Genomic DNA, 17400 nt, shown 5'->3' on the forward strand with positions numbered 1-17400 from the left:
ATCAGAGAGAAAGAGGGATGGATGTTTGCTAGATCTCAGGTATAGAAGGTGGCCGGAGACGGAGAAGGTTGGTTGCCAGAAGAGGATGTGCCACCGTTGGGAGTGAAACAAAATTTTCAAAAAATTTGGGGGCGGCACAAAAATAGAAAACTAAAATATATGAAACCCTATAGTTTGGAGAAAAAAATCACTTTTTAAAACTAGAAAATATGAGATTAGAAAGAAAATTGTTTGTTTTTAAAACTAATATGAAAAAAGAGGATAAAATTTTATTTTTTTAATATCATTAGTTAAATGACATTTGTTATATTGTAATTTGCTAAAGATTTTAACAAAAATTAGATGATGAATGAATATTTATGTTTTTAAAAGTTAACGAATATCATTTTAGGAATCAATAAAATTATGTGTACCCACTTTGGATCCATAAATATATATACATTTATATGTGTCATCATGTGATTGGATGATTTTGAATTAAGAATAAAACAATAACCAATCATATGATAACACATATGAATGTGTATATATTTATGTACTCAAAATAAATACACATAGTATTACTCTTTAGGAATAAAGTAGACCTTGGGTGGGAATCAGTCCTTTGGCCTAAAAATATTTTGGAATTATCCTGCCTCTCTAGCTTTATTATCTTTTGCTAGCAATTTACCTCTACAAACATTGTGAAGGTTACATCATACTATGAGTTGGATCCAACTTAAATTTAAAAAAAAAAAAAAGTAAGGGACCACCAAGAAAACAAAAACTATGATAATAAACAGAAAAAGATTAAAAAAAAAAAATTGTTTTTCTCTATTATTTTAATGTGTGAATGTGATATATTTTTTAATGTTTTCTGAAATAAAATCTTGGAGGTACTTTTAGGTGTTAAGAAAAGAGAGGCTGATTGCTTAGAAAAAAAACAGTTTTTTCCTCTCTTAGTCTCCATTGTTTGTTTTATGCATTTTCCCTGTAAAGTTGTTTGTCATTTATCTCTTTTTATTTATTTTCTACATAAAATATTCTCAATTTTATTTTTACCCAATTATTTTTTTCTGTTTTTATTCCTAATTTTTGCCCTTCCCATTTGGTGTTGTCTTAAGTTCTCACATCTCAACTTCCATTGAACCAATGGTGCCAGGATCCATGTATAACTTTAAGGTTTTACTTGCATAGAAATCAGATTTAGTCTTAATTTTGCATCAAATAATGTCTACTTTTGAACTACCAAAAGACTTATTCCCACCCAAGGTTTAATCTATTCTCAATTTTTCACTCATAAAATTTCAAAAATTTAAATACTCATTCGTTATTCAACTTCTATTAAAACTCTCTGTTAATGATAAATGTAAAACTATTATTTAATTAGTAATATTAAAAAAATAAAATTTTATTTCATTTTCACCTCTTAGCTTTTGGAAAATAACAATTTCTTCCAAAATCTAAGTTTTGAAAAATTATCATTTCCCTCTGTTAGGGTTAACTAAAAAACCAACCCATTTTTTAGTAACGAAATCCACTTCAACTATCTTTTTTAAGACCAACGACCTTTTTCTGGCGCTCTTTGTTACTCTTGACGATAGAAGGACTGACAGAATCTATTGACTTCTTAGCCAAATCTCAACAAATTTCATTCGTCTTTGACAAACGCAAACAACCAACTTCTTAACCAAATCTCATTCATCATCAACTCCTGAAATGAAATGTTCGTTGTCATTAGCTCTTGAAATAAAATGAGTGATGAACACAAGCAGCTAATAGAGACAAATCTTAGCTGATTTTCAACAGATCAAATTGGTAATGATAGAGCTTGAAAGAGATGTCAATCTAGAAGGAGAGAGAGCATTGGGAGAGAGAGATGAAGCCGATCATCGCTCAAGCAACAAAGATGCCAACAGATTCCAATCGGCAACAAAGGTGAAGAAATAAAGAAAACCCTAATAAGAGAAATGGTAACTTTTCAAAACTTAGATTTTTGGATAAATTGTTGTTTTTTAAAATTAAATGAGTGAAAATGATATATACTAGAAAAAAAAGTAATTATATATATATAATTAAAAAAAGAATATTTTAATTAATATCCCCCTCTAAACTTGCAAATAATGCTACTTAAAATTTACTAGAATTCATACCATTAAAAAATATTTTTATATTTTGTACAAGTCCATAGGACTTATTCCCATCTAAGGTTTAGTATAAATTCGAATTCATACCTACTAATTTTAGAATATTTAAATACCCACTTATCTATTAAATTTTGTTGTTATTATTAAAGATAAAATTATCATTTAATAAAAATATTTAAAAAAACTATAAAATCATCATATTCCCCCCTTTGAGTTTGAAAACTAACAATTTTCTTTCATCCAAAATTTAAAAAATGACTATTTCTTTTAGGGTTTACATTTTTTCTCTTGTCGCTCCTTCGATGACTAGAGCTGCCAACCTAAATTGTCAGCGAACTAGAGGTGGGCGACAATTCTTTGACATACCAAACGAATCTATGCAATGCATAAAACTATTTGGTTGATATGTGCGCTGCACTAACACGTGCCGACTAATCATCAACCAATCAAATCGTCCTTGTTTAGGGGATGGGAGGGACAAGGTTAGTAGTTCTTATTGTTGAAAAAGTGGTAAGAAAGAAAATGTAAAACCTTAAGAAAAAATAGTTATTTATAATGTTTTTGGTGGGAGAATATTATTAATTTTTAAACTTAAGATGAGAATGTGATAAATTTATAATTTTTTAAATATTTTTATTAAATGATAATTTTATATTTAATAGTAATAATAAAATTTAATAAATAAATAAATATTTAATTTTTTTTAAAATTAAGGAGGATAAATTTGGGTTTGCACTGAATCTTGGGTAGGAATAAGTCTTTTGGCCTTTGTGCAACCATACAAAAGAAATACAAAACAGAAAAGTGAAAGCAGATATTCTTTTCCGATTTTGGTCTCATCCATCCATCAATCTATGCGAAGCCAAAAATGCCACCCTAATCCCAACAATCTGCCGTGATGAGATGGAACAAGGGCATGTTGTTCTTTTTAAAATAGTGTCCCATCCAAAACGCAATCGAATTTGACTCCACCTTAACAAAAAACATCAGCTTTTCAAAAATTTCACCCACACAATCCAACCAAAGACACCAAACAGGAAAAAGGTTTTTTTTTTTTTTTTTAAATAAAATTATATATAATTTTTATGTATAATTTTATATATAAATAATAATATATTATTATATGAGTATATTTTTAATTTTTAATTTTTAATTATCAAATTGTATGATAATAATATATTATTATAGAAACGCCCTCTTAGTCTACATTATGATCACTAATCCAACCTTATAGAACAAAAATCATTTTTCATATTGATTGACCAACCTAACCTTGCTGACTATCATAAATATTCAAGTAATAAATTCCATAATTAAGTTTGCATGAGGAAAAGGGCAATCTCATGGTCCTCAAATCATGTGCATGGCATATGGCAAACACCATAAATGGGGTCCAAAAAATTGAACCTCAAGGTGGAACTGCCAGTGATGCAGTCATAGTTATGGCGGGCATAAGGTTAGATTTTGGAAAATTTTTGAGGACACTGAATCATTAATTCTTTATACGATAAAATTATACAGAAAAAAAATTATAATTTTATATATAAATAATAATATATTATCATGTAATTAAATATTATTTTATTTTTAATTTAAAATTATTTAATTATATAATAAAATATTATTATTTATTCATAAAACTGTACACATTGTCTATGCATAATAGTGAAATTGAGTGTTATATTGTATATCAAAAATTTAATTTTTCGTATTATGTTTTGAGTGTCATATTGTATTCTATAATACGATTTTTAAATAATAAAATGATAAAAAATTTTAATTAACACGTCATAAAAATTTGAAATTTTTTATATGCATTTTTATGATATCATTATTTTATTTAAAAAAGTGAATTAATTCATACAATATATATATATATATATATATATATATATATATATATATATATATATATAATACATCTATTATCTCATATTAATTTGATTCATTTTATAATATGTATTATTTTTTATATATATCATATCATAAAATATATATTATGTATCATAAAATATTGATAACTATGAAAGAAACAAGCACACTCGTTTGATTCATCCTATAATTCAATTTTTTTTTATACGGATGAAACCTTATTTACAATAAACCATCTCATTAAAACTACCCCGATTCGATCAAACATATGAAGCTTCGATTCTAATAATTTAGCTATAACCACTATATTAGTAAATTAAAAATTGATTTATTTTTTATAACAAAGAACAACATCTAAATTAGACTGTTATATCACATTAAAATCAATTATATTAAATAAAATAAAGCTCAAATTTAATGATGTACAGCAAAATTGCATCTTTGATGTATTAAAAAGGAGGCTTAAATTTATTCTAACTCCCCGTCCCTTTCTTTTATCACTTACCAATATGGGTAGATACGAATTGAACCAAACTCAAACAAGATTCAACTCATTTTTGGTTTGTTTTCAATAAACCCAAGCTCAAGCTCGGGTTCGAGTTCACTGAGCTTGCTAAACATATATTCGTATTCGATTCGTTTCATAATTTTAGTATTCAGACTTGGCTTGCACTTAAGTCAAGTTCGCTTTGAACTCATATTTTAGGCTCGTATTTCAAAGAACAAACAGTATTATTTGTTCCAAGTTAAATAGTTTTTCATTTGAATAAACAGCTCAAGAGCTAAACTCAGCTCGTTTAACCGATATTCAAATTTAGACTCGTATTCATTTTTTACTTAAAATTTAGGCTCGTATTCAAACAAAACTCATTTCAAATCTAAACAAACTCATTTTGAATTCAATCCTACTCACCAATAGCTAGGACCAAGACGCTGCGGTTCAACTTATTGCTGAAGAGGGACCCTGCTAGTAGCTGAGCGCCACGTAGTTTTCACTCTCTCCAAACAAATAAACCCTGTCTCGGAAATTGAGAAGTACTTCCGATAACTCTCTGCCCACCCCAAAGGACCACAACAATAATTAATAAATATATGTTTATAAACTTAATAACACATTTTTCAATGGACAAGTGTAACTCAAAAAAAACCCTTCTGTGAAATCCAGTGACATAAATACATCTTTTCCCTTGATGTTTACACAATTACGCCAGAGCTTGAGTTTGGCAGAGCTTTTACAGAGCCACCTTCTGTGCCATAAACAGATTGCGAACTGTAAAACAGCAAGGCATAACTGAGTATTACTACATAAATAAGAAGAGAGGTTTTTTTTTTTTTTGTTCCTTAAAGAAAATATCCCCACCAATCCTACTGTACATAAGTTCTTACGTTCAAACTTTTGACACCTTAATGTTAGCAAACACCCTCCACCCCACTAGGTAAAAAATAAAGAACAGAAAAGAAAACATAGATAAAAGCCAACCTCTTGAACTAGAGAACAGACACTACCTTCCCACTCTACTGAAACACTTCAAATGCTAAGAAGATCTGTTGGTGGTAACTGAGGTGGTGCTGGCTGTTGATCTTTTGAGTCCTTGATTGATGCATTAGGAGACTCGAGACTGGCAGTGGCTACTTGTGGTGAGAGCTCAGTGAAAGTTGAGTTTCCCTGTTTTGTGGTTGGTGGCTTTGGAAGCTCCGTTAGAATTTGAACCACTTCTCGCATAGTTAGGCGTTCAACAGCCTGTTCTTCAACACAGAGCATTGCAACATAGAATACATGCATCACCTCATGGAGAGGAACTGAAGTAAGTCTTGGATCCAGAATTTTAAGAACTCCTTCCTTGTTAGAGTCTGTCAATTTTCGAACCCACTGAACTATGTCCACACCATCACCAAATTCCCCAACTGGTTTCCTTCCAATAATTAGTTCTAACAGGACTACACCAAAGCTATAGACATCACTCTTCTCATCCACCTTTAAAGTGTAGGCATATTCTGCATACATGTGAAATTAATCAGATTTAATAAAAGAGTAGAAATAGACCATATAAAACAAGAATTTAAAAAATGAATCAACTTTTTGATTCTCTCATGGTTATGTAATGTAAAACCTCACTTAATTGCCAAACAAACAATCAAACCATTGATGTACTATAAAAGATGCCTAACATTGGAATGCAAAAGTGTGAGACTGATTAAACCAGAGAATTAACATTGCCAAACCGCATATTATGTTTATGGGAATTTCTTTGTCAAACTATACCTAAACACAGAAAAGTATGGTAGGCATTAATGCAACATATCAACCAAAACAAATATTCGTCAAAGATAGGTTTGATTGGTATTCATTGATAAAATCTGTGCAGAGAAACAAATTAATTACAATTAAATAATCATTAAGATCCAATAATACCAGGAGCAATGTATCCATAAGAACCAGCAATGGCAGACATGCATTCTGATGTGCCAGAATTTTGCAAGAACTTGGCAAGCCCAAAATCAGAAATATGAGCTTCAAGGTTGGAATCAAGAAGGATGTTGTTTGACTTCACATCACGATGAACAATTAAGGGTGAACAATCATGATGAAGATAGCAAAGTCCCTTAGCAGCTTCCACGGCAATCTTATACCTTGTATCCCAGAGCAAATGTCCCCCTTTCTTGCCATGAAGGACCTCCCCCAAGCTCCCATTAGGCATGTACTCATAAACCAGAAGGTTAGTCTCATGATTTGAACAGAATCCCAATAATCTAACAATGTTTCTATGCCTAATCCTTCCCAAAGTTTGTATCTCAGCTTTAAATCCATGATCGTGGGAAGAACCCCGGCTCATTGCAGAGAGTCTCTTCACAGCAACCTGATCACCATTAGGCATAACCCCCTTGTAAACAATGCCAGCACCTCCTTTTCCAATTATGTTATCCTCCTTCAAGCTATCGAGAACATCATCACAAGTGAAGTCCAGGTGCTGGAAGGCAGTCAATTTCCAAGCACGAGAATCACTGGCCTTCTTCAAATACCTGACCTTGATGATAGCAGCAAGTGCAAACGCAATGGAGCACACAAGCAATCCAACCACCAAAAACAATTTAACAGAAGCAGATAGTGGACCTTTAACATGAGGCTGGTGAGCACCATTGGCAACACTGCCATTACAAGGTCCCAAATAAGGACCACAAAGTCCAGGATTACCCAAAAACGAAGTATAGTTGAAGTAACTAAACTGACCAGTTCCAGGAACCAAACCAGAAAGATTGTTATACGAAAAATCAACACTAGTTAAGCTCTGCATGGTAGAGATAGAAGCTGGAATGTTACCAAAAAGGTGATTTCTTGACAAATTAAGATAATTCAAGATTCTCATACCAGTAATCTCATTAGGAATCTCCCCAGAAAGTTCATTTCTACTCAGATCAACAAAAGTCAGAAGCTTACACTGGCTAATCTCCGGCGCAATCCGACCAGAAAATTGATTGTCGCTAAAATCCATCTTCGAGAGCTGTTGTAACCTCCCAATCTCGGGCGGAATTTGACCCGAGAACTTGTTACCATCAAGTAGAAGCTTCTGAACTCCAGTAAAGTTGCCAAGAGTAGCGGGTAAAGAACCAGAAAGCTGGTTATTAGATAAACTAATTTGACCAAGATTGATCGAGATGATATCGGACTCTGGGAACTCCCCGGTTAAATGATTATCTTGCAATTCAACCTGACTAAGATTCGGTAACCCAAACAGACCTTTCGGTATAGATCCGTTTAGAAAATTCTCCCCCATTCGCAGCCGGGTCAACGAGTCACATTTCCCCAACGATTCTGGAAGAGGACCAGACAAGAAATTCCCGAGAGTGATTAAAGTTTGCAGGGAGTTACCGGAACAAATGTCAGGAGGCAACGTTCCCGTTAGCTTATTGGACGAAAGATCAAGATTCCGTAATTTACCGTTGGAGCCCAATGTTTGAGGAATGCTTCCGGTAAAGTTGTTTTCCCACAGCTGTAACACCTCAAGCTGCGGTAACCCACCGATAAACTCCGGGATTGCGCCGTGAAGTTTGTTTCTGAAAAGATTTAACAGCGTCAAGTTGTTCAACTCGGCAAATGAGTCCGGTATCTCGCCGGCGAACATGTTATTGGATAAGTCCATCGACTTCAAGCTCTTTAAAGCACCTAACTCCCTCGTTAATGGTCCTGAAAGACTATTAACTTGAAGAAACAGACTGTCCAAATTCTGCAAACGTCCTATCTCAGCTGGTATTTCACCTGACAGTCCACAGTTAGCAGCGTCAAACCGAACTAACGCCGATAAGTTTCCGATTTCTGGAGGCAAACCGCCGGTATAACCATTATAGTAACCAATGTAAAGCTCTCGTAGCTTGATTAAGTTACCGATTTCTCTCGGTATTTTTCCAACCAGCTCGTTGCCAGAAACCGCCAGATACTCGAGAAATTCCCAGCTGCCATACTCAGCGGGTATCTGACCGCCGAAATAGTTGCCTCCCAGATGCAAGTGGCGTAAGTTTCGGAGCTTCGTAACTGCAAGCGGCAAGTCACCAGTCAAGTTGTTGTTATACAAGTCAAGGACTTGTAACTTAACAAGCTGGGACAACTCATTAGGGAAGGAACCGTTAAACGCATTGTTGGAGAGGTTCAAGAAGCGGAGAGTGGAAACCGCTGAGATCTCGGGCGGTATGGGGCCGGAGAACTGGTTGGTGGCCACAGAGAGGTTCTGGAGGAAGCGGAGGTGAGCCAGGTCCGGAGAGAGAGTACCGGAGAGGTTGAGACCGGAAAGGTCTATGGAAGTCACGTGACGTCCAGTGTCGCAGGTTATGCCGCTCCATGTACAGTGGCTGGTGGTGTCGTTCCACGAAGAAAGTGAGGAGTGCGGGTCGTCGGTTATGGCGGATTTCACGGAAAGAAGAGCTTCGTATTCAGGGAGGCTACTGGCGTCAGAAATGTGAAGGAGTGAGAGGATGAGGAGAGAGAGGAGTGTCATTTTTTTTGTTTATGTTTACTTCGTTTTTTTGCTTGTGTTGTGACTTCAAATTTATGTTTTTATTTTCAGAATTTATTTTTTTACAAACATAATTTCTGAAAATGTTTTTGTCAACTTTATCTTTTACAAATAATAATTATGTCTTGAAAATTAATAACTCCGAAGAAAAAGGGATTTGGTTCTTGGTATATTTAAATAATCTTAATTTTGTTATTATTATATATTTATATTAATTTTTTAAAAATATTTTATTTTTAATTAATATAATAAAAATATGATTAAGTAAAATAATATATAAATATTTTAAATTTTAATTAAATATAATAATTATTTATATTTATTATTTTTTTAAATTTTATTAAATATAATAATAATAATAATAATTTTATAAAAATAATAATTTATTTTTAATAATAAAATATTATCCGATGCTATCCTATCTGAAGGGATAAAAGTTAAGGTAAACAACAATAAAGGTGGAGCTAAAGAACAATTTCCCGAACTAGAATTAGAAACCTTGTCTCAATCAGCAATACCAGTCGACATCAAATTAATTGAAATATTAGACCCACTTTAGCCTTTAATTCTAATATAATAATAAATTACTATATGTATTTAATTATTTATATTATATATATAATTTTATTATTAGGAATTTAACATCACTTCAAATGTATCTAAAATAATATTGAGATAAGATCAATAATTACTTATTCTTTCTAGGCCAGATGATTACCTAAGTTTAACGTAATTTTAAGGGCACGTTCTTGGCAAATAAAAAACAAAAACATGCATTTATAGGTTTGATATAGTTAAAGATAAAATCGTTATTTTAATAATATTATTAAAAAGATATTTAATTAATTATATATTTTTACTAAATTTTAAAAATCAATAACTTTATTTTTATCTAAAGTTTTTAAACTTTGAAAAGTTATATTTTCTCCTCTAAACCAAAGGAAAAGTTATATTTTTTCCTCTAAAAAGAATGAGCCCATTGAAGCTCGGCTTAAATAAGTCCGAAACGAGTCAGTCTTATAAGAGCTAGGTAGAGCTCGAGTTACTCGCTAAATTTTTCAATTAAAAATTTTGATACAAAACGATATCGTAGATGAAACTTTGACCACTGTCCTGAGTACAAACTTCATCGACGAAGATGTGTTGATTCATCTGAATCGACGAAAAGGAGCATCTTTGTTGGTGGCCGAAGTTTCGTCTAAGATTTAGAGTTGATAGCATGGTCACCGGTGGTTAAAAAGGAGAAGAAGAAAACCGTACATTTAGGGAAAAAAGAGAATGTTACTTTTCAAAATTTAAAAACTTTAGACAAAAGTATAGTTGTCTTTCTATCAGTATCCTTTGATGCTCCCACGAAATAATAAATAAAAATTTAATCAGTTCTATAAATCATTGATGTCTATTATAATATAACATTACTAAGTGTTTTTTTTTCTCCCGTGTAAGCAATATCTCTTAATTCTAAATTTCATTTCATCTGTCCCTTTAATCTTATAATTTATATAATAAACATACTTACTGACAAAGGGTGTCTTGATTTTGTGCATTAACCCATAAAATATATCTAGTTTATAGGGAAAGTCATATTAAAATTATGGCAAAAATACTATTACCGCTCAAAGTTTAGTTGCGTTTTGAAACCCATATCTATGGGATTCAAAAAACCCAAACTTTCACATGTTGACCAATTAGGGTTAAAATTTTTTTTAGAGATACGGATAAAATCATTATATTACTGATAATATTAAAAAAATATAAAATTTATTATATTCTTTCTCCTAAGTTTTAAAAATAAACATTTCACCAATACCTAAAGTTTTCTAATTTTGAAAAGTAATATTTTTTTTCCAAACCTTTGGGTTTTTTTCTCCTCTCTGACCACCATATCCGATGTTGAAAACCTCCTCTCTCCACCCGAAACCATTGTCGACGCACGAGAAGCAACCTAGAACATATCTTTTCATCGAAAATGAAGAGACCTGATGATAAAGAGATTTAGAGATATCTTCATCATCAGATCTCTTCCTCTTCAACAAAAAGATCTATTTCAGGTTGCTTCCCGTGCATTGACCAATAGTTTAAGATGGAGAAGGGAGGTCGTCGACACCAGAGATGGTAGCCTGAGGGGTGAAAAAAAAATTTGGGGGGGAAAATGTGACTTTTTAAAGTTAGAAAACTTTAGACAGAGATAAAATTATTAGTTTTTAAAACTTAGGAGAAACTAAATGAGTTTTATAATTTTTTAATATTATTACTAAAATGACGATTTTACTCTTGTCTCTAACAGAAAATTTTAACAATAATTATGTTATAAGTGAGACTTTAAATTTTTCAAACTTCATAGATGTTACTTCGAGAACATAACTAAACTTGGATAGAAATTAGTCCTTTCCCTAATATTATCTAGAAACTAAGCATTGGCTGGATCCCTATTGGAAAAAGAAAACGAAAATATCCTTTTTAAATGGTCTTTTTCTTTGCTCCTTTGGTACAGTTGTAAATTCTAATAATCCAGTTATGAGCTTTGAAAACTAAAACAGAAACAGGAGATATGTGGGTTTGGGTTGGTAGGAAATGTACTATTGAGAAGAAGATCTACCACTCTATCAAATACCAAAGTGTGGTATTTTCCTTTACTTTTTCACCAAACCAAAGTAAAAGGCGAATTGGAAGCAAGAACAAATGAGATTTTCCTAAATCTTTATATTGAGGAAATGGATATAAGCCTTGGATTTACAGGGTTGGATGGTCTAACATAATAATAAAGTTCACAAGTGTTATTGCTAAAACTTATGATAAATTTCAGCTCAATAATCACTTGGATCAACTTAAACTTAATAAGAACTTTAACAATTTCAATGATTTGAGAACTAAAGTAATAACTAGAGCAAGATGGAATTCAGAGAGTGGAACAATCACAACATCAGATGAATAAAGGCAAAAGACCTTACGAGTAAATTTCTCTGCATGTGTTTGTATTTGTGTAACTCTAAGCAAATCTTTTAGGGTAGTACTTTTAAAGACAACCTTATGTTACTTATTCATCAAGTATGAAAAGCTTCAAAAACATTCAAATTCTTCTATTTTCAAGTTTAAAATTTATTTATTTAAAGAGAAATTCTTAACCCATTATGCTAAATTTAGAGAAAAAGAATTACAAAATTATACATAGAAAAGTTATACGTCATATCTACAAAGACTTTGTGACATTCTTTATCTATAATGTTCTGAATAGATAAAAACACTTAAAATAATAGAATTATAATGAAGAGATCAATTCATGTCAATTGATCATAAAGACATTATAATTACATAAAGTGGTTGTAATACCCTCAGATACGTTTCAGGGGCATTTACGTCTTTTAACCTTGTTTAGAGAATATATATATATTCACATGTATGTGTGTGTTTATATATATATATATATAAAGAAATACATTAAAAAAAAAAGAAAGAAAAGAAAAAGAGATAAAGATCATATAAGAGAGAAAAGTCAAAAACAAAAAGGCAATTCTACTTCTTCTCTGCCCTTCCAGAAAAAAACAGCCCCTTCATGCTTGTTTTCTTCATTTTTTAGAAGGAAAGTGGATGATTAGAAGAGTTTGAAAGAAGAGTAAGGAAAGAAAAGAAGAAGAAACACTTTTGGAGCTTGGTAACCAAAAGATCTATTTCTTTTTCCCTTTTCCTATGTTTATATATATATTGAATGCATGTTATATGAATATGTTAGTATGTTTTGGTGATGATTTAAGGTGATTTTGGTGATAAAGGAAACAAAACAAGGAGGAGTGAGCCAACTTGCAAAAATTGACTTGAAACAAGGTAAGAGGTATCATCCTTAATATGTTACATGTTTTAGGCTTTTGGTTCCTTAGATCTATGTTATAAATGATGATTTTGAAGTTGAGAAATGTTGTTTTACCATTTGGGGTGTCTATATGTGTGATTTTGTTGATGGCAGAGAGTTGGATAATATTTACAGTTTTACCACTGCGTTCGTCTCATGTTTTGACTGTCTTATCTTATGAATCATGGGTTCTATTATAGCTTGTTGGAAAGCTCTTTGAATCCTCTTTTCAATGATATATAGTTTGTATGAATTAGAGATCATTTGGACTATTAAATATTGTATGAATCAAAAGGACGGTTTTACCAAATAAACAGTGAAGACAATTTTTACCACTGATTTCATCCCACATTTTGGCTGCCTTATCTGATGAATCATGAGTGCTATTATAGCTTGTTGGAAATATATTTGAATCCTCTTTCCAATGATATATAGTTTGTATGAATTAGAGATCATTTGGACTATTAAATATTGTATGAACCAAAAGGACTGTTTTACCAAATAAACAGTGAAGACAGTTTTTGCCACTGATTTCATCCCACGTTTTGACTGTCTTATCTATTGAATTATGAGTGCTATTATAGCTTTTGGGAAATCTCTTTGAATCCTATTTTCAACGATATATAGCTTGTATGAATTAGAAACCGTTTGGGTTGTTAAATTGTATGAAAAAGAAAGCTGCCCTGCCAAATGACTGTTCTGTGAACAATATTTTGCAGTTTTTGGAAAGAAAGAAAGAAAGTAAAGGAGGAGAAAAAGGAAAGGAAGAAAGAAAGAAAAGAAAGGAAAGGAAAGGAAAGAAATGAGAGAAAAAAGAAAAGAAGAAAAGCAAAAAAAGGAATTTGGGGTTCAAAATTTAGGGGTCGTCCTAACAGTATGGTCTGGTGAGTTATGAATAGATTTAGATGGAAGCAAGATTAGTAAGATATAAGACACGCATACATGCTATGAACTATGAGGGGGCACTTTACACTACACTGCCCGCAGTAGGGCACGTCCGTAGTAGGACATAGACCCACAGTAGAGTTCGCTCGCAGTAGAGCATGCTCGTAGTAGAACTCAATTCAGATTCAGAAATGGTATAGTGAGAAAAAGGAAGAGAGCTCGAGCTTAGAAAAATGTCAAATCCCTATAGTCAGCTTCCAGAAAGTATCAAATAGACACCAGATAGGACAAAGTATGACCCAAATAGTAAAGAATGAACTAGATTATCTCATTGCTTGATTATAGAGGTTATGATGTGAGATTGAGTCCCGAGAGTGAGTTAGAACAGGAAATGAGATAGTTTACTTAATTCTTTCCCCTTACTAAGTGTTTTTATCTCTCACTTCCTTTTCTTTCATGATTACAGGTACAAGTGATCGAGGTAGCTGCGAAGCAGAGTCAAGTCAACGTAGGTAGATCCAGCTAGAGCAGGTTATCTCTGATTTATATTACATGCATACAATGACATGTTCTTGTTGAATTTTGACCTTTTTGAGATATTGATACAGTTGTATATGATTACTTCACATATTCAGATGCTTTCAGATGAGTTTTCATATGAGTATATGCATTTTTTGTTCGCTTCCAGATTTTTAGCTTTCTTAGAATAATTTCTAAATACTTTTAGTGATGTGTTCATGTTAAAATATTTTAAAAGAAAAAAAAATAGACGCTCCAGATATTAATTCGTAACATTTCTCCTTCGGTGGATATCACTTCTAGGGAGGGGTGTTACAGTGGTTATTTTAGAACTATTCGTAGTTTTGATATTACCTAAATTCGATTATAAGTAATATAGTTAGAACTATTATAATGTTAAATGACCTTGCCAAAAAGTGGTGTTTAATCTCACATGCCAAAGTTGTTCATACAATTGGGGGTAAGTTAGTTTTTGTACAATTAAACTCCTTTTTGAGCAAACCCACATAACAATACCTAATGAAATCACAGACTACAAGTTTATTGCTAGGCATATCCTTAATGGAGCTTGACATTTAGGTAGAAGTCTCTCGTTTAGAGATAATGACTTTCTAAATTACATTACATCCTTATCTTACGTTCCTAGTTAGTAAAAACGCGTATTATTTAGGTTTTAAATATATCGTTTTGAATTTTTAAACTCAAAAAGTATTAAACGTGTATTTTATGTCTTTCCCATATTGAAAGCATATTTTTGTTCTTTTTTACTTTTTTCATTTTTTATGAATTTTTGGAGAATTTCAAAACGATGTTTTAATGGCAAATCTAAAGTACAAAAATGTCTTTGACATTTTAAGTTAATTATTATAATGTCATGACTATATAAAACAAAAAACTCCAATTTTTATTTTACTCAAATCCCTAATCTCTTATCTTCTACTCTATTTGTCGGTGTTATTCCTTACATTTCATAGCAATAACAACCCAATAGCGATAACTAGGTTTGAGCTTGCAATCTAAATATCAATTTGAAGGTAGCATATGTTGATAATTGAAAAAACATTTTTTTTTCTCTTTTCTCTAAACATTGATATTGTTTTTTTAGTGTTACAAATGTGGAGGCTCAAAATTACTATCTTCAACTTGCATTTGAATTATTATATTAAGTTTAATAGTAAATTTGATACTTTACATTTGAATTATTATATGAATTTTAATAAAAAATTCTATGAGAAATGTTAAAATTATGATTAATATTGTTGTATTTTTATAAATATATTATTGATGATATATCGTATTAAACTCGTATATATATGTTTTGTATCTTTGCCTTATTAGAATTTTATGTCTATTTTTTACAAACTTATTTTTCACTATTTACCATATTATACTTGTATAATTCTCGTACCATTTTTTTCTCATTCTTGTATTTACTAACTAGGCTTGTGTTTATGTAGGAAAGTAATAATTTCTTACAAAATCAAAATTGAATAATTATTTTATCTCCATACGAAACAAAATATGAGACTGATTTTGAATAGATCAATCAAGCACTAACCTTGCTTGTTCCTCCTATAAATGAAGAATTAAACAAAGGTGAAGAGGGGAATCTAGGTTATCACTAGAGATCCAAGGGGTTCTTAGTAAATCAAGCTTTGAAACCTTATTAGAGATTCTTAAAGTTAAGTTTACAGGAGATTTTCATTTATAAACACCATTAACACTTTATTAGAATATTTTCCCAAAGATAAATACAATAACAATAAATTAGACTTTTGAGTAGCAAACTAAACCATGTTAAAAATCCTTTCATATCTAATCCATTTATCTTATTCTCCTTTGATACACACAACTCATGCCAACCCATATGGATAAATATAACATAAAATATTCTATGTATATTTCAATATATCACATACAACTCATACATTTGACCATATCTGATACTCATCAAATCCAACGATTTATAACCCTTGTGCGTACTATTTATCCAAGAAGCAAATATTAATAAAACAAAAATTGCAGCCGCAATATTGTTTTCATCGTTTCATCGTTCACCTATATCTATTGCAACAATGATTCCATTCTAAAATATATGTAGTTGGCTAAAAAAATCTTTGATTAGCTGCATGCACTCAATTAGCCCATCGATAACAAAGATTTTGTTGATATAATCCCCTTAGGCCTTGGTCTAGCATATTGCTCATTTGTTCAAAGTATTAAATCGCACCTTATTGTTATGTCCTTCAACTATCTCTATAGCTTGTTGTTGAGTGAAGAATTTGAATTAGCGTAAGACTCTCTACACTTTGAAGTCATCATCCCTTTAGCACATTACAATGCCCGCTAGTCGCACAATAAGGGTAGAGGTTGTGGATGCAATATACAAGGATAATTGGGTTGTTTCTCTTCTGGATCACCTTCCAGTGGCAATGCTTCCCTTGATTCTCTGCTCACTTGCTTTAACTATCATAGTGTTGACCATGTTTCAAAATAGTGTCCTTCTCCCCAGATGCAAGATAGTCGAGCCATTAGCACATCTCAAATTCCTGTTTGGCCTTGCAGCAACCTTGCTTCCCCTTCCAGCAACCTTGCTTCCCCTTCCAGTACTTCCAAACCTTGGGTTGTTAATTTTGGCACCACTCATCACTTAACCAATGACATGGAAAACTTAGCTATTCATTCTGAAACAATCTTTAACAAATTAAAAAATTAAATCAATTTATTCAATTTAATGAATGTTGACTATTTTTAAAGCAATTTATGAAAATGACACAAAATATAAGTTTAAGGGATGATAAAATCAAATACGCGATTTGTAGTGATTCGACATAACTCGAGCTACGTCCACTCTTCTAAGTTATCTCCCTTGGAGTATTCCACTAATCCTTAGTTGACAAAATCTCAACCAAGCTTTTCTTTATAGCAAAAATAGCTTTCAATGTGCTATTAATCTTTACAAGTGCTAGAACTTAATTTTTCTCGCTAAAACTTTTTTAGTCTCTTCAAAAGTGAACCTTACTATTTTATAATACAAATTTTTATATGAATTCAAAACATAATCTCTCTTAAAGAGTGTATATGAGAATTTAAGCTTAGTACAACCCAATACAAATGAAATCAAAAAGTATATAAGCAAGAGTTT

General features: G+C 31.6%; 1 protein-coding gene across 5 annotated transcripts; it reads right to left on the reverse strand.

Moving 5' to 3' along the window:
• Nucleotides 1-4877: 4877 nt before the first annotated feature.
• Nucleotides 4878-9017, reverse strand: LOC123199680 (leucine-rich repeat receptor-like serine/threonine-protein kinase BAM1). Of its 5 annotated transcripts, none has more exons than XM_044614717.1 (3): nt 6412-9017; nt 5505-5993; nt 4878-5245 (listed from the first exon to the last, which is right to left on the reverse strand). In XM_044614717.1, the coding sequence occupies exons 1-2, from the start codon at nt 8984-8986 to the stop codon at nt 5527-5529; spliced, it is 3042 nt and encodes a 1013-aa protein (XP_044470652.1). In that variant the 5' UTR covers nt 8987-9017; the 3' UTR covers nt 4878-5245; nt 5505-5526. The 5 variants fall into 5 exon arrangements, with proteins under 5 accessions (XP_044470652.1, XP_044470650.1, XP_044470653.1 ...); XM_044614715.1 differs by having other exon boundaries at nt 4878-5268; XM_044614718.1 differs by having other exon boundaries at nt 5479-5993.
• Nucleotides 9018-17400: the final 8383 nt, after the last annotated feature.

This window comes from Mangifera indica, chromosome 16 (assembly GCF_011075055.1).
Source record: "Mangifera indica cultivar Alphonso chromosome 16, CATAS_Mindica_2.1, whole genome shotgun sequence".
Classification (NCBI taxonomy): Eukaryota; Viridiplantae; Streptophyta; class Magnoliopsida; order Sapindales; family Anacardiaceae; genus Mangifera; species Mangifera indica.

Excerpts from the sequence above, each read along its gene's own strand:
- LOC123199680 (XM_044614717.1), bottom strand. The coding sequence starts at position 8,986 with ATGACACTCCTCTCTCTCCTCATCCTCTCACTCCTTCACATTTCTGAC. Across the intron at positions 5,994-6,411 it reads TTATGGATACATTGCTCCTG|AATATGCCTACACTTTAAAG; the intron begins GTATTATTGGAT and ends ACATGTATGCAG.